Source organism: Trachinotus anak, unplaced genomic scaffold (assembly GCF_046630095.1).
Source record: "Trachinotus anak isolate AG129_WGS33_773 ecotype Australia unplaced genomic scaffold, CSIRO_AGI_Tana_v1 ptg000009l, whole genome shotgun sequence".
Lineage (NCBI taxonomy): Eukaryota > Metazoa > Chordata > Actinopteri > Carangiformes > Carangidae > Trachinotus > Trachinotus anak.
The window spans coordinates 969,402-987,063 of record NW_027273860.1 but is presented as its reverse complement, the minus strand read 5'-3'; the positions used below and the strand labels follow the sequence as shown (position 1 = coordinate 987,063).

Genomic DNA, 17,662 nt, shown 5'->3' with positions numbered 1-17,662 from the left:
ATTAATAATATAACTGTTGAAGAGTTGTCATCTTACACGTCTGTTGAACCTCCCTCCAAAAGGCTGACACAACACAAAGGTTAACCATGAAGCTAAAACCACATCTGACTCAGTAACTCCAAAATCTTCAACATTTAACTGGGAGACAGAAAATTTCTAATTAATTCTTTTTAACTGAAAGGATCTTTTACAAATGTGGGCCACAGATGTTTTATACTGAGCACTTGCTCCCTCTGTATAAGACAATGAAAAGTGTCCTCCCACTTTTTCTAGGCACTATGTGGAATAACTAGATAAAATGTATAAATGTCTTTAACACTTGGCGCAGAATGACTGGCTGTAGTCAGGCTCAGCTGCTCTGGGCTCAGGCTCTGCCAGGATGTGGAGGATGAACAGCAGCCACACAAGGCTTTTCCTCAGAGGACGCGTGGGGCCTGCGGGGATGTGTGGCTGTCTGTGGGAGTGGTCTCCTGCAGATCACGTGGTGCAGGCCTTTGTTGATGTGAATCAGTGGAGAACAGGAGGACAAAAAAAAAAGTCCAGGTCCGATCGAACGACCGAGCGCATCCGTCCGTCCTCCCCGGCGCACACTCGCCCCGCTTCGGCCTGGATGCTGCTGGAAGCCGCTTCGGACTTTCACCTGGATCTTGTTCTCCGCGGCGATCCGCGGTTCTCCCCGCCGGTTTGAGAGCAAGGCAGCGGGGGCTGGGGGATGGAGGCTCAGTCCGGGCTGTGAGCAGACTGGTGTAGGGGGTGGCGGAGGTGTGGGGGTCGCTGTGTGAAGCCCCAGGCCCTGCTTTGCTTTGTTATCCTGGGCTTCATTTTGCAGCCCTCCTCCGGCTTCCTCTTCGTGTTGTCCAGCCTGTTTCTCCATGAAGCCTTGTCCTGAGAGACGCTGGGGGAGTTTCTGAGCGGGGGGGACACATGGAGAGAGTCCGGCGGCTGTTCTTCTTTTTCTGCGGCGTGTTTCTGAATTGATCCCCTGTTCATTTCTGTTTTTCTCTCTTCACCTTTTCATCCTCTGCCCGCTCATTTATGTCTTTGTGCACCTCTGCCCCTGCACACACATCTGCACACACATCTGCACACACATCTGCACACACACCTGCACCTGAGTCTACATTTATCTCCCTGTTCTCTCCTTAAGCCTCCTTTACTTCTCCATCTCCCCTCTTCACCTCCCTTATCTCTCTTTATCTTCCACCTTTCAGTCTCTACCTCTCCCTCCATCCCTCCATCTGTCTCTTTTATCTCTCTCACTCCCTCCATCATGGCTCCAGTGTGCCGGTGCTCCTGGTTCTGCTGCCTGCTGGTTCTGCTGGTTCTGCCCGCCGTCCGGAGCTCGTTCCCCCGCAGCGCAGGCAGCAGCAGTGCGGACTGCGGCCCCGGGAAGGCCGCCGACTGCCCAGGTGAGACACTCGCAGCCTGTTTACACCTGAACGTGTCGCGGGTGACCTGAGGCTGAAGGTGGGGGTTGGGGGGCAGATACAGGAGAGGATGTTTTCAGTTCAGGCTGGGGGGGTTGAGGATGTGGAGGTCAGAGGTCACAGTCATCATTTATTGAATGTTTCAGTGCAGCTGATCACGTGATCCATTTGTTGTCATCCACCCATCTTTGTGTTTCTGTTGTCATGACGACCGCAGGAGGATAAACTGGAGATGTGATGGAGATGGAGGCTGGTGGAAGGATCACGGTGTGATTCCTGGACTGCCGCCTTCACCGACACCTGTTTTATATCAGTACCGTTGTCATGACAACAGAAACATAGAATCTGTATAACCTCACCTGTGTGACGTGATGAGAGGGAGTTTAACCTGCTGAAGCAGCCATGTTGCTCAGTGAAGTGTGTGTGAGTCGGTTCAAGGCCTCCATATGTCAGTGTGTGTGTGTGTGTGTGTGTGTGTGTGTAAGTAAATGTGTGGTTGTGTGTTCTGACCACTCCTCACTTTAACATGCTCTATTTTAGGGTTAATTACAGGGTGGAGAACCAGGGCGAGGTTAAATGAGGGAGTACCCTGTATGTGTGTGTGTGTGTGTGTGTGTGTGTGTGTTTACAGCCTATATGTATACGTACTCATGGATACATCAAACTGGAACCACAAGTCTGTATTTTCATCCAACCAACACGGAACGTCTGCTACTAACAAGAACTCTGTGTGTGTGTGTGTGTGTGTGTGTGTGTGTGTGTATGTGTGTGGGTGTGTGTGTGTGTGTGTGTATGTGTGTGTGTGTGTGTGTGTGTGTGTGTGTGTGTGTGTGTCAGCCTGAATCTTTACAAACCAATCAATTGATATATTGAGAACATGATCAGCAGATTAGTCCTAAATGAAGATGGTCATATAATAGTTCAGTCTTAGCTCTGCAGTGAGTAGGGACAGACTGTTGCTGATGTAGCGTTTGCTCTGCAGGGACAGAGGACGCGCACGGTGGTAATAACAGAACCTCTTCATGTCTTTGACTTGTGGACGTCTGAAGACATGAACTCTGAGGGAAGTGTTGAGGATTGAAGATTTTCATTTAGAGAAGTTGTTAGTTTATGTGTCCAGGTGACGGTGAGACAACAACCAAAGGATTCTGAATTCATCTGCTTTAAGTTATTTGACTGAAAAATTAAAAATGATTTCTTTCTCAAATGAAGAAGAAAGAGTCGTTTTTTCTACACAAATCAAATCTTGATCATGATTTGCTCCAAAATTATTAAATAGTCTTGAGTCCAAAAGAAGAAGATGTTTGCAGATTAATGAATGAATGAATGAATGAATTTATTTATATATATATATATATATATATATATATATATATATATATATATATATATATATATATATATATAATATATTTAATAATATAAAGTGTATCTTAAGTCAGGTGGTTTTTACAGATTTAGGATCCAGTGGGCTGAGACGGGAGAGGCAGAGGAGGGATGTGTTGTGTTGTTGTGAGACGGACTAACTCACTGCTGGTTTTGGTCTGAACCTGAGGTTCAGGAGTGGAGCTCTCAGACATGGATCGTCTTTTTCACTGGCTGCTCTGATCTAAAAGCAGAGATCCAGAACTAAAATAAGTCAGTGATGAGAAAATCTGTCTCCTCTCAGTCGGTCTGGAAGTGCGGCTTTCAGCTTTTTTTAAGGATCTAAAGGAAGAAAATCTTTGATTTCTATTTTCAGAAGCGCTGAGCTCTGTTTGAAACGTGCTCGCCCACTTCAGCTCAGTCACAGATGTTCTCCTGGGAAGACGCACCACTCTGTCTGTTTCTCCTTCAGTAGTTTGTCATTTATGAGCTCGTGACTCGTTTGGTTGTCGCACATCAGAAACTGAGAAGTGTGTAAATGAGAACGACTAGAGAGTGTGAGCCTATTTAAACACAGCGTAGGTGATGACAGCGGCAGGAGACTGACACTCATGGCTCTGATCAGAGGCTTTGTTTGCTGGGCTGGATGGTGGGTCCAGGTGGGCGTGGCTGAGGGCGGTGACTGTTTTGTTGTGACATCACAAAGTTCCAGAAGTCCTGACGGCTGGTTTTAAGGCTCAGTGTCTGAATACAGGCTGTGTGCATTTCTCTGTGGACTGAGGCTTTGATACTTTCACAGTATTAATATAGAACCTGGACCTGCTTTATAATCACAAACACATGGACATCTACCTTTAGACTGTGTGGAGCTTTAAATTGTTTAAGGCCTCATTTAATTAGTTTAATTATTTTTACACTTTACAGCTAAAGATAACTGGGAAGTTTTAAAGCTATAGCTCACAGTGATATTGAGGACAGTGGTGTTCTTCCACCATTTCCTCAGTGTAACAAGTCCTCTTATCAGCAGCATCAGTGTTGGACCTCTGATGCTGTGATGTGTCCCTGCAGCAGGTTCAACCTCAGGTGGAGAGACTGGAACCACAACAGGTGTGGCTGATGTGAGAGCCTGCAGGAGGGAATTTTATGGTGTCCCTATACTTTTGGCCATGTATTGTAAGTCAGTGTCACTCTGGACGCTGGAGGCAGCTGGGAAGAGAATGATAGATAAGGATGGAGGATAAGGATGGAGGGGGAAGAGAAAAACAAGGAGAGAGATGATGAAGTCATTAGAGCGTGAGAGGGCGAGAGAGGTAGAGTGATACAGTGAGAGAGAGAGAAGGTTAGTCAGTGGAAACGCTTCAGTTAGAGGCTGACCTGCTTCACTCACTGGCCTCAGATCAGCCTCACTCATCACTGGAGCCTCACTTCATCGCATACGACACTTAAAGGACCAGTTCAACATTTATGGAGGGAAACGGTCTCCTCATGTCTCTGTGCCCACTACAGAGCTGGATGTGATTAGCCTAGCTTAGCATAAAGACTGGAAGCAGGGAGAAACTGCTAGCCTGGCTCTGTCCGTGTATATGCCCAGTTCCATTTACAGCATGATGGTCAGGTGCTGTTACCACACCTGGACTGATTGTGGCGCACACACAGAAAGTCCTCTGGCTTGTGTCGACACAGAGAGCCACCCTTTGTCCCAGGTCGGGGCCACAGCATCCTCCGGACCTGGTCCACGAAGGTGTGGCCCTTTATAGCTGCTGTAGACCGCGAAGGCCCAACTGAAATGACACGGTCTGGTCTACGAAGGATTTTCACTGTACGTCACCAGCTGTTCCCGCCCTCATCGTTGTGTTGCAAAGCGTGGCGCAACTTTTTTTCAAAAAAACGTGAGGCTGTAAGGCTCCTGGGTTTCACAGTTGAACCGTAGCTGTGCTGAGCTGAAACTAGCGTTGTTTGCTTTCACTACCAATGAATCTTGGGATATGTCGGGCCACGAAGGATGTGCCTCGCCACGCCACTGAGACACAATTGGTCTTCAGATGGAGCCTTTGGAGGTTGTGGCCCCTGAATTGGGACACAGCTTGTGTCTTGTGCAAAAAATGAATCTGAACCAAAGCCTGAATTTAGTCCCTGAGTTTGGTTCTTATGTTTGGTTCCTGGTTCAGTTTCTGGGTCTTGTAGTTCTACTGGTTGAGACAGTTGTTTCCAAACCATGCTCTCGTTTCACAGACAGCTGTGTACAGGTTGTATTTTGTGTTGTCAGTGTGTAAATGGAGGCTTTACTCACTTCAACTCCCCACAGAGCCTCCGGGACAGGGCCTCTGCAGACCTGTCAGACTCTGTAAACAAGCTGTAATTGGTTCCCGATGCAACCAGTGGCTGTCAGATGAGAAGTTAGTAACTATAGCAACCAAACATTATTGAAAGGCTGTGGTGTGTGTGTGTGTGTGTGTGTGTGTGTGTGTCACCAGTTGTGAAAGCTTCGGGGAGACGTTTCCAACTCTCCAGAGGAGGATGAGGATCTGAATGTGAGCTGACAGGTTTTATCAACACTGACCCAGTTTGGGTCTGAAGGTCTCTCAGAACGACCTGGTCACCTGATGCAGGACGTTTGACCTCAGTTTGAAGGACTATTCGTCCCTCCAGACCGACACTGGTTTCAGTTCATGAAACACAGCAAAGAGCGTCACGTGATCTAAGTTTTTCAGCAGCTGCAGATGTGTAAATAAGACTGGTTTAGTCCAGACTGATTCTTCAGCAAATCAACAACTGCACCACTATGAATGTGTGAAATATTTACTTCTTCTTTGGTGGTTTAATGGCAGCGGCTGGAGAATCAGCTCCACCAGCTGTTTATCTCCATCAACCAGTCGACTCATGTTCTCTGAGCAGCAGAGGAGGAAACAAGGCTTCACTCAGGTTTTTCAGAGGTTTGGATGAAAACTTGACTAATGATCCCAAACCTCCGGCCATCGCGACCCTCAGGCTGGAGACCACTGTTTTCAAAGTATCTTCAGACAGTTTTCACAGCAGCTTCTGCAGAGGTGGAAACGTGTGCAGGGTGAAGAACAACCTGAATGTCAGGGTCAGGGCCATCGTCAGGGCCGTCGTCGTTGGTTGTGAAGGCTGTGGTTGGTTTAAGTCTGGAGCGGTGATGTCAGGATTAAATGGACATTGATTCTGCAGACAGAAGCTGAAAGAGAGGATCCTGGGAACTCAGTGTTTCTGGTGTTGTGTCCACCCCTGCTGAGGACTGTGTGTGTGTGTGTGTGTGTGTGTGTGTGTGTGTGTGTGTGTGTGTGTGTGTGTGTCAGCAGGTTGTTCTGGCTGCCTCAGCACACTGAGGTATTTACTAATTACAGGGGAGGCGGGGGTCACGACCCCTGTAATTACCAGCTCTAATTGGCTAGCCTGCGGGGCTGCCGACCAATCGGCTGCCATCATTAAATTACTACCCTGGATAATAGTCTGTCTCTGTGTGTTTGTCAGTAGGTCTGCATTGTTGTGTTTGTGTCTTATGTGGTTTGTATAGTAACCACACAAGTGCTGGTCCAGACTGAGACATCTGCACATCTGCAGGACGGAGGACTCTGGTTCTCTGGTGATCCAGACTCAGAGGGATTCTCTCAGCTTTTGTTAAAATCCTGCATAGGTTTATTTTAATGACACCGTTGAACATTTATCATCACAACCATAGATGGTTGACCACATTATAATGAGGCAGATATAAGGGCATTTAAAGTATTTGTTAATGTAGTTGTCCACAGCAGTCAGTGAGCCAGCTGCTGTGTTTTTAGCCTCTATTTGTTTTCATTATGGGGAATCTGCACGATCAGCTGTGATCAGCTGTGATCAGCTGTGATCAGCTCCTGCCTGCAGTGTATCATGATGTTCGGACAACATCACTGTTTCACTGTGACACTGAAGGAAACTTAAAAACAGGAGGATTCTCTATGAAGTTCTGCAGTTAGAGGCGTGTCTTTGCTCTGAGTCCTGAAGGGAACTTCACTCTGTCTCATTATATTTTTCAGATCTGTCAGAGAAGAAGAGCGACCTGCGCGTGTGTGACGCTGGGACGTGTCGATTCGGAGGAACCTGTCGCGAAAACGGAGCTGACATCAAGTGTGTCTGCCAGTTCCACGTGAGTCTCACACACACACACACACACGCACCTGCAGTGTTACGGCACAGTGTGGAAGTGTTCTCAGTCTGTAGTTGTTTCCTTTTTCTTCTTGTCTGTTTCCTGTGCGCGCCAACTCATTAGTCATGTGACCAGTTTTAATGAGGTCATCTACATCATCAGCTCCACAGCAGGTCACCAACAGATCTGAGCATCACTAGCTACAACCTCACAAATCATTATATCAATAATACATAATATATTGTATCACATTGTTTGTAATGGTTGTCATAATATCTAGTATCATATCATGTTACACCGTTTCATACTGTTATGTTTTTGTTGTAAGATATATTAGCCTTACATTGATAGGATAATACTTAGAGTATTAGTATATAGTTCATATTGTTCTGTTATTACATTCTTTCCACAGTTATATTCAGGTTATATCTTTATTATCACTACACTTTCTTTTCGAAACAGACGCGTGCACACATATTACAGACTCACACATCATATTCTGCTCATTTTTACATGTTTCTCTACAACAGTAGAGACACTCGTTTCTGATGACTTTTGATTGACAGCTGTCACAACAGCCCTAAACAAACCACACCAAAGGTCCTCATACACTGTGGAAAGTAGAAGGGGATTCTATTCACTTCACCTTCACTGGCTTCAAACATTTTGTCAGTCATTAATCAACAAGGTTAATAATTAATAAGTGATATTTTAATTAATATTATCTGCAGGCAAAGTTGAAAGGTTGTTGTTGCTAAGGTGAATCAAGATTGTGTGTGTGTGTGTGTGTGTGTGTGTGTGTGTGTGTGTGTGTGTAGTGCCATAAAAAGTACATCCCTGTGTGTGGGTCAAACGGAGACACGTACCAGAACGAGTGTTACCTGAGGAGAGCCGCCTGCAAGAAGCAGAGGGCCATCACCATCGTGTCAGAGGGACCCTGTTACCACAGTAACGCACAGACGCTTGCATCCGTCCCTTGTGTTGATATAAAATATATCCACAACAATGTTCACTTGATTATTTGGTTTTATTTGGTACACTGAGCTAAAACTGATTCAGTCCAGTATTTAATCCTCCTTCATGGAGGTTCTGATGTTTCCTGTCTCTCTGTCTTATCAGACGGTGGTTCAGGATCTGGAGACGGAGGTAAACCGCTTCATATTTTCTGATACAGTTATTTGTTGCTTTTTTTTTTTATGCAACATTTTAAAAACTACAAAATACTGTGAGTAATAATAACAATTATAATGATTAATAAAAGAATATGAGACATGTTGTAGTGATGATTTGTATCTTTGCAGATGATGAGGGTTCAGGTCGCGGTAAAAAGGGCTCAAAGTGTGGAAACTGCAAGTTTGGAGCTGAGTGTGACGAAGACTCTGAGGATACACTGTTAGTGTACACACACACACACACACACACACACAGAGTAGCTGCAGTAAGCCAGGTTTATCACATTATATCAGTCTGATTTAAGTTACCATGGAAACATATCCCTCCAGATTAGCCTGGTCATGTCTAACCAGTGTTACAGTCCGTCACTCACATAGAAACACAGAGTTTATGTTAATGTACGAACAAAAGAGTCAAAATGCAGCACAGTCAGAGCAAAACATGGACCCTTCAAAATAAAAGCCTAATCCTCAGAGGATTTCCCAGGAGGATATCGTGATTAGAACATGCCACTGCTGCACAACTAAGTGTGTACTTGTGTTTGTGTGTCCAGCTGCATGTGTAACATTGTCTGCAACGGCCACAACGACAACCCAGTGTGCGGCAGCGACGGTGTCACCTACGACACGCCCTGCCACGTCCGAGAGGCATCCTGCCTGAAACAGCTCAAGATCGACATCAAACATGTGGGCCGCTGCCAAGGTAACAAAACAACAACAACAAAAACATGCAGAAAATAAATCTGTGGATCAATGAACAGAAAACTCTGACTCCGCTGCAGTGACCTGAATAGTGCTGTCAGCTTTTAGTAGGAATGTTATGACCAGCAAACGTCAAATCAAGCACAGACCCTGAGGAGAGAGGAGGAGGAGGAGGGGTGAAGGAAAGAGAAAAGAGGATGACGAGTAGAAGAGAAAGGGATACAAAAGAAGAGGAGTGTAGGAGGAAGAGAGAATGGATGAGTAAGGAAGGTTTGTAGAAGAGGAAAGAGAAAGAGGAGGAAGGGATGGAAAGGGAACATCAGAGAAGACCAGAAATGGAAAGAGGATGATGTGGAAGAAGAGAGAAAAATTAAGAGAGTGGAAGAAAGAAAAGGGAAAATAGATGAGGATGAGGACTGAGGGAGGGTTAAAGGGTTAGAGGAGAAAGGAAAAGAAAACAGTAGAGGAAAGGAATTGTTAAGAGGCAGAGAATTAACAAAGGAAGAAAAAAATAGACCAGGAGAAATAGAGGGAGGGAGAAAAAAAAGAGAAGAGAGGTAGAAGAGGGAGAAAGGAGACTGTTTTTCAGCTCATCTATATTGAATGATGACCTGACCCCAATCTGAACACACACACACACACACACACACACACACACACACACACACACACACACACACACACACACACACACAGGGCTGCCATGGCTGGCTGAACAAGCAGCTGGTCACATTTTAACATGACTCTCTGTCATTAGGATCTTCTCGTGACTGCCGACATCTCCAGAACACTTTCAGGGAAATTCTTCAAATTTCAAATCTTCAAACGTTCACTAGGCTCAAAAATAAAGGGATTAGATTCTGGTGGTCAAAGGTGACTGTGACCTCACATCCGTCCCATTCTATCAGAAACTTTACAATACTGTATTTTTATCACTTACTATACTATGACATTTTTTGCCTGACTATACTGATGTTTTCATGACTGACAATCACCTTTTTATGACTTATATACTATGACTACATTACATTTTTTACTTTTAACTATACTATGAGCTTTTTATGAGGTACTAGACTATTTTTTTCAGACCTAATATATTATGTCCTGACATGACATCTTTTGTGACTTCTTCATTTTCTGTCTCCTTGTAGTACTTTGATTTTTATCTGTCACTTCTAGGTTCATAGAAATAAAGTGAAAGACACAGGAGGACACAAATTTTAATACTTCATCACTTAATGTTCACTTTTAAAAACAGAATAAAAAATACAAAACTGACAGAGAAAGAGTCTCCACATTCTTCTCTACTGGTCTGTGCACACTTATGATTAAGTCATCAAACCTAGTATTGATTATATGAACATCTCAGTTTTCCTTCAGCATTCCTCCTCTAATCATTATCTTAGTGGGCTATAAACCCATATGCCTTTTCGCAGGAGGCAGACCTTCAGACCCTCACACTCTTTTGTGAGCAGTGAATTTAGGCTTTTCCTAAGTCACATAACATGCATCAGTTTAACCAAGATAATATAAATGCAACATTTCTGATACATCAGAAATCTGTGGTAAAATTATCAATAAACTGACTCTGAAAATAAAGATGATTTAGTGAAGAACACAGCTAACTTTCCCTAAAGGAAATTAAATCACAAAATTAATATGGAATTCAAGAGAAATGATTATATAAAGTACTAATAAATGTAATTTTTTTGTAATTTTAGTGAAACATTCTACTGATTGACATAAATGCATATGATGAATTATGATCACTATGGGAAATCATAATCAGCTCAGTCCTCTTTCACCGGTGTCCCAGGACAGCTACACCGCTCTCCTTCTCCTGAGGTGGGAGTTTGTCCAGGAGGGTAGTGGGTACGGTGGGGACAGCATCCTGGTGAACATGGATCTGAACACAGGGGTCCAGCCAGTCAAACTGATCGATGTGTTAACACGTCAGCCTCCATTTCCCTCAGCGCCTCCGTCCTGTACTCCTGATCGAACTGCTCATTCATCCTCGTTGTTCTCTGGAACGAGTGTGAAGAATTCTTTCTGTCCTGTGTGTGTGTTGTATGTGAAGCTACAGAGTCTCCACCTCCTCTTTTTAACCTATATGTGCAGTGCAGAGCACCAGTGTGCATCTCGTACTCCCAGTGGGCGTTTGAACCCCTGAGGGGAGTGTCTGCCAGCTTCTCTCTGCTCGCTGTGATAGGATTCCTGCCTCTGTGACAGGTGGAGCCGACCAGTGGGTTTTGAAACTGCCAGTTGTGGTAGCTCTTTGGGGAGTGGCCCAGTGTGAGGCCTCGCTGCTCTGATCATCCTCAGTCCCTCCCCTGCTGGCTCTCCTGCTGCCTCACACTGGTTGATGTGGATCCTAGTTGTTCTCTGCAGCCTTTACCACTGATGTGGTCGGGGGGCGTCTGGACCTGGCCTCGCCATCTTGTGTTCCTCCAGCACTTTCTTTGGAAGTTCTTCACCACAACCCGCTCTGTCCTGTTTGAGGTTGTGGAGTTGTCCCTGCATGGTGTCCCTCCTTTGAGCAAGGCGGCTCTCACCTGTGCAATTTAAAGAGAAGCACAGAACTGAAAAGCGTCTTCTGTCACATCTGTGTCACATCTTTTTCTTCCTCTGTGTTTCAGACAAAAGCAGGAAAGACGACAGCATCAAGAGCAAACCAGACATCTACAGTAAGACCCCCCCTCACTGCACTGCACTGTGGTTTTACAGTGTATCCATACCTGCCAATCATAAACCAGGGTTTTCCTTTCTTTCCCAGCTCTGTCCAAGCCTGGTGAGGGGGAGGGGTTTATGGACAATCCCACCCCCTGTCCTGAAGACTATACCCACTTCTGTGAACACGGCCAGTGTGAGATGAGACACAACCTCCCCACCTGCAGGTAACACCTGTCTGTGTGTGTGTGTGTGTACTGTTATCTTTGTGAGGACCAGTGTTAGGACGGTTATCAGCATGCTGAGGTTGGGATGGCCCCGGGCTGCTGTGTGTGTGTTTCCCAGGTGTGAGGCAGCGTACGGCGGCGCTCAGTGTGATCAGCTGCTGGACTTTAACATCCTGTACGTGGTGCCCAGCGGGGAGAAGCTGCACTACGTCCTCATCGCTGCCATCATCGGAGCCGTTCAGATCGCCGTCATCGTAGCTGTGGTCATGTGCTTCACCAGGTGCTCACTCACATCTCTGCTGCAGCTACTGGTCACTGCCTTTAGACCCTGCTGCTGTGAACTAACAGTTAATAACATTGTATCAGTGTGAGTCTGTAGCTGCAGGAGCAACAGGAGATTCTGCTGACGCTCTGATCAGATTTATCAGAGTAAATCCTCTTCCTGTAGTTCTCACTCTCAACTTTAATTAATCAGATTTTTTATAGTATTTTATTTAGTCAAAGCTTCAGCTGTTCATGTTCAGAAAACATTAAAAAAATAAAAATCTGCATCTCATTTGTGGATGGACAGATGGAGGAGGTCGTACTTTCATTCCTGACTTACACTATGACATTTTTATGACTCAGTGTATTATGATTTAAAAAAACCTTTCTATACTGCGACACTGACATTTTTATTAGTTATTGTACTGTGATGTTTTATTAAACTTGTTATACTATGACATTTTGTCATTTTTTAAACTTAACTATTTCATGAATTTTTTTGTTACTCACTATACAAATACATTTATAGGATTATTATTCTATGACATTTTTTAATGTATTGTATTATATTTGTATTGACTTTCTATGCTGACAATCTTTTTAACATACTGTACTATGAAATCTTTATTACTTACTATACTATCACAATTCCTTAACTTATTGTGCTATGAAATTTATGAAATTTTTGACTCACTATACAATGACAATTTTATTTTACTTATTAAACTAAGATATTTTTATAACTTACATGACGACTGTCAGATGTGGTTAAAGCCCTGGAAAAAGCCTTTAAGTGGACCTTGAGTTAAGATTTCTGTTAATCAAAAGAAGAACTAGGGATGTTGTCACTAAGTACTTGCTGCTGCTATATGACGTTGACGTGTACTTCCTGTCATGTCCTGCAGGAGGTGCAACAAGACGAAGCGTGGGCGGAGACAGAAGCAGCACCTCGGTCACTTCCCGTCAGGAACGTCCTCCAGGATGATGTAGCTGCTCACGTTTCTGTGAAATACAACAAGTCCAATTTTTCGTACCACACAGACAGACTCCATTTTTGATATCTCGACTTTTTGGTGCCTCTTTTTTCCCCTTTTTAAAAAATAATTTTAACTTTCTTAAGGGGCCTTATTTTGAAGATTTTCCTCCTTTTCTTTTTCTTCCTGCGCTGTTTTGTCTCTGCGCTGACTGCAGATGGCTTTTTGTTTTCCATCAGTCAGAGCGGAGACGTACAGCGGGTCAGTGTTTGTCATGATGCTGCTGTCCTCTCAGACTCTGAAACACTGTGGATCCTCCAACAGGAAACATTATTTATCTGATTGTATCTTCACTCTGGATCATCCACATACTAACTGGAAAAATGTTTCTTTTTGTTTTCACCCTGTGGGACGCAGAGCAATGCTGTTTCTGAGCTTTTGTTTACATTTATTTTGAAGGAACACTAGTTAATAATTTTAACCTTGTTTACGTGGCATGTACATTAGGTTGATGGCTAATAGCTATTGAATACCCAATTCTGGCATTTAACCACTGCACAACATTTAATGTTGACATTTAAATACCTCTGAATTCATGTGGTTTGAATTTGCTTCTTGGAAATTTCCATAAATGATATTCATGTTTAAAATCTCTATTCTGGTATCCTGGTCATTCAAGTTTGAATTTAACCAATTCAATTTAAGTTTTTTTTTTTTTTTTTTTTTTGGGACCAAATTCAAATTTCAGAATTCACTAAACACAATTTAAGCAAATGTATTTGTTTTTGTTTTTTTTCCATATTTGATGCTTGAATCTATTTTGAGTTTGTTAGTAATTTTCAATTTGAAATTAGAAGAGTTCAAGACACATGAATTCAGATGGGACAAGTCAAATACTGTATGTCAGTGCTATGTAGTCTGTGGTATTTAAAAGTATTTAGTAGGGATCACAATGAAGTGTCCAGTTACTAACGAGATTACTATGATTGTGTTTCGCCTCTCTAATTAGGATACACCGCCAAATCACAGCATTATCTACAGATCTGGTTAATGTTTCTGTAATCAGATTTTTACAGGACACTGTGTCCACAGTGTCTTCAGCATGAGGACCATGTGGACCTTTTTGATGTGGCAGTTAAAGGTTAATGGTCTCTGTGCACCAAAACAGCCTTTAGAAGTTTAACATGCAAATAGATGTTTGCTAGCCGTCACTTTAGTTCTGACACCAGGGCTGCAGGCGGAAAGTCTGTTTTTCTTAGGAAGGTTCCAAACTGAGGGAAATGATCTGAAATGATGTGAACTATCTAAGATCTAACTATCTATGATAAAAGCTGCTCTCATTCTCTAAATGCTGAGAAAAGGAGCTTCAGTGTTTCCTCTTGTCTCCTTTAGCATAGAGTACAATGAAACAAAAGGAAAAGAGATAATACTGTCCCACAATTCATTGCAGCAGCAGCATTTATTAGCTCACGTCAGTAATATCCACTACTGCATAATTACGTAGCCTGGTGAATCTCTCAGCACCATGGTTGTCTTTTCCTAAGTCCTTATGAATTCTCCTCCACATCTTTCCTTTCCTAAGCAGGAAAGGACTTTTTTATATTTCAACTGCAGCCCTGGTTTTGTTTAATGCCGATAATTCCCATGTAGCACTGATGCTCACGGTTAGCCAGGTTTTCTGTATCATCAACGTGTTAATGCTAATGCCTTAATACTCCAGGGCTGCTCTGCATCGGGACTACAGGATCATCAGGGACCATTTCAGCCCTTTTGGGTATTTTTGCTGCAGTAGACTTGTGTCCAATAGGTTATTTTCTATTTTGCTGCATCTCACAGGGTCAAAAATAACATTTCATGTAACTCAGATTAACTTTATTTTAATTTTTTGTTGTTAATTTTGTATTTGTTATGATGAGACGCACCTGAAAACCAAAATGCTGTTTTTTCTACTGCTTAAAAAATAATGGGTACAAGCTGACATGTACAGGTTGTTATAATTATTTTAATGCTTAATTTTCAGATGACGCCATTCCGGAAATGGATTCCAATGTTTTTTTGTGTTTTGACAAACTGATAATAATTTAAATGACTGTTTGTTTGTTTTTTGGGTCGAGTTTCTTCTGTTTTTTTATAATTTGTAACAATGGTACGAAGTGTCCGTGTTAGTTGTTTTATTGTGGTAGAAGGAGTAGATGAATAAGCTGGACCGAGGTTCCCTAAAGTATCGCTGCACTGAGATCAGATTCATTCGACTGTTGGATGAGAGAAACAAACATCTGTGGAGGTGAGGTCTCGGTCTTGTGATGCCTGCGGGAATCCTGTCTGATTTTACTGTAGATGTTGCGTACTGCATGAAACAGTGAAGTTGTTGTTTAGACTGTGCTGTAGTTGAATTAGAATTAAATTATGATGTTCGAAACCACTGTGTCAACATTTTTAATTTGCTCTCTCATATTGTCGGCAGAGTTGATGAGCTGCTTCTTTATGGAGTCTAAATTTTAGAATTTGACATTGAAGCACAGAGATGGAAACCACATGTGATTATAATTAGAAAGTGGATTTAGAGGTAGATATAGGAGCTGAATACTTTTTGAGTATCAACCGTAATGTGTCAAATTATTATCAAATTACCAGAAGTGGTTGAATTCTTGATCAGTCTTGTTGACTAATTCTCTAAAAGAATATCTGCAGGTCTTAAAAAGCATAATTTGGGTTTTTGGGCCTGGTCATTTTTGATGACATGACAGAGCAGTGAAGTTGAAAAGTAAAATATTATTTTATTGTTACAATCAAAGACTGTGTGAATGTCTTCACATTGGTGTCAATGAACCAGACACATTAAACTTTGCGCACACATATTTAGTATAAATGAATAAATATCAAATACTGGAGAGAGGTAATGCAGACACATGTAACATACCTGAGCCGCCTGGAGACAGGTGTGCCGGTGAGGTGTGGTAGGTTGCAGTTCCTCAAATGTCCACTAGATGCTGCTCCAAGGAAACTGAAATACGGAACAGAAATTCAAGTCGGGTCATTGAACTGCAGACATATTAGCATTAAACTGAAGACTCCACCCACCCTCAGTGAAGTAGGAATGAAAGCCAAGCGCTCCTGGCAGCTGCTGAGGCATCCATGTCTTCTCCAGGGAGCTGGAGTTAAATATAGCAGTGATGGCAAGATAAATATAGGCAGCAGCTGGTGGAGGGTTTTTAGATGGTGGGGAGTCCCCTTCTCTCTTCATCTAATTCCATCCCTCCTTTCTCACCTCACCTTATTCTCTCACATCCTAACACACTCTTTCTTCCACATCCTGTTTCCTCTGTATGATTTGATCATCAGTCGACTGTTGTCTAAACGTTGAAGGGCATTTTGGCCATGACTAGATATCGAAATATGACAGGACGCTACTTATGTGTGCAAAAACAAAGGAACAAAAATAAACTCACACACCTGTCACTCACAGAGGCCACACCCTCAATTACATGTTAATTGAAGCCTTAATGAAATTTAAATGGGTGAGTTGTATAAAATTTCACCCCCCACCTGCAGCCTCATTTCTCAGCCCTTGACATTGCTGCTTGAGACCAACTGGTGTCTTATGCTGCAGTTCCTCTAACAGCCACAAGATGCTGTCTCAAAGAAAACTTGCAATAAACTTTTAAGCCATGTTACATTAAAATGACATTGCAGCTAAAATAACTTTAGACCACGCACTTAGAGGTTGGACACCTGACCTGAGTCCAAAAGGACCTGATGGGTACAAAAATCTTGAAATGATGTTCAGGTTCAGTCTCGTTGGACTTTTTATGGTCATTTACAAGGTGCCCACGTGTGAATTCCAGGTAAATAGACAAGCTGTAACCATCTTAACAACAGCAGTGTGACAGAGTAACACAAACTCAGTCATTCAGCTTACACTAACTGCATCGTGCTCAGGTCAAGTTCAGACATAAAACATAAAAAACAGAATGCCTGTTGGGTTGGGCTCAGTTACTAATCTCTTGGACTTGGGTTGAGTCCAGACAGAAACATGCAGCCCAAGCTGCACTCTACACACACCTCAGTCTGTGCTTTTTGCTGCTTGCTCATCCCAACTCAAGCTCCAGCCCATTTGCCCAGAATGGGACAACCTGGTTCCAGTAACTTGCTAAGATGGCAGTGAAGGCAAGTGTTAGTTTTAGGAATGCTTAGCTGTTCATTTGTAGGCCTTGGGACGCCAAAAAAGACTAGACCTGGAGGGAGGGATTAAGACAGAACAAGTGAAAAGTTTACAGTTGATGGATGAATGATGGAGGAATAGATGGGAGGGGGCTTCCATTCCTTTTAATAAACTCACCTCCCAAAGAGGCACAGGGAGTCACTTTACCCTCGCTGTATTTTTAGCAGCAGAGAACACAGGGTGAGGCTGGGATCCATGTCACTCTTTATCTATCTTGCTCATTAACACATACATTCCAACAATATCCACTTCCATTTTAAAATTCTCTGATTGGTGGGAGGTTTGTGGGTAAACCCGGCCTCTAGGAGTCAAACATGACTTCTCAAAGGTGGAAGAAGATAAACTTAAAACAAGATGCCTCTTTGAGTATATCAAAGCCTCCACACACACAATCCTACAAACTACAAACACTGATTAAACTATGTTAAAACTCTGATAATTCCTCCTCTAAATTCTCCCTCTGCGTTTTACCTCCTCTCTCTTTTTGGCCTTACTAGT

The 17,662-nt window shown here is 43.1% G+C and overlaps 1 protein-coding gene and 1 long non-coding RNA gene across 2 annotated transcripts; one reads left to right on the top strand and one right to left on the bottom strand.

Moving 5' to 3' along the window:
- Nucleotides 1–238: 238 nt before the first annotated feature.
- Nucleotides 239–15,361, top strand: LOC139624896 (tomoregulin-1-like). The gene is made up of 10 exons (XM_071484290.1): nucleotides 239–1,409; nucleotides 6,827–6,936; nucleotides 7,755–7,884; nucleotides 8,056–8,082; nucleotides 8,238–8,328; nucleotides 8,663–8,811; nucleotides 11,447–11,494; nucleotides 11,584–11,704; nucleotides 11,823–11,984; nucleotides 12,874–15,361. Exons 1-10 carry the CDS (start codon nucleotides 1,271–1,273, stop codon nucleotides 12,956–12,958), a joined length of 1,062 nt encoding a protein of 353 aa, XP_071340391.1. The 5' UTR covers nucleotides 239–1,270; the 3' UTR covers nucleotides 12,959–15,361.
- Nucleotides 12,635–17,642, bottom strand: LOC139624908 (uncharacterized). Its single transcript, XR_011691773.1, has 3 exons — nucleotides 16,024–17,642; nucleotides 15,863–15,946; nucleotides 12,635–12,970 (listed from the first exon to the last, which is right to left on the bottom strand). It is a non-coding gene; the product is annotated as an uncharacterized lncRNA (long non-coding RNA).
- Nucleotides 17,643–17,662: the final 20 nt, after the last annotated feature.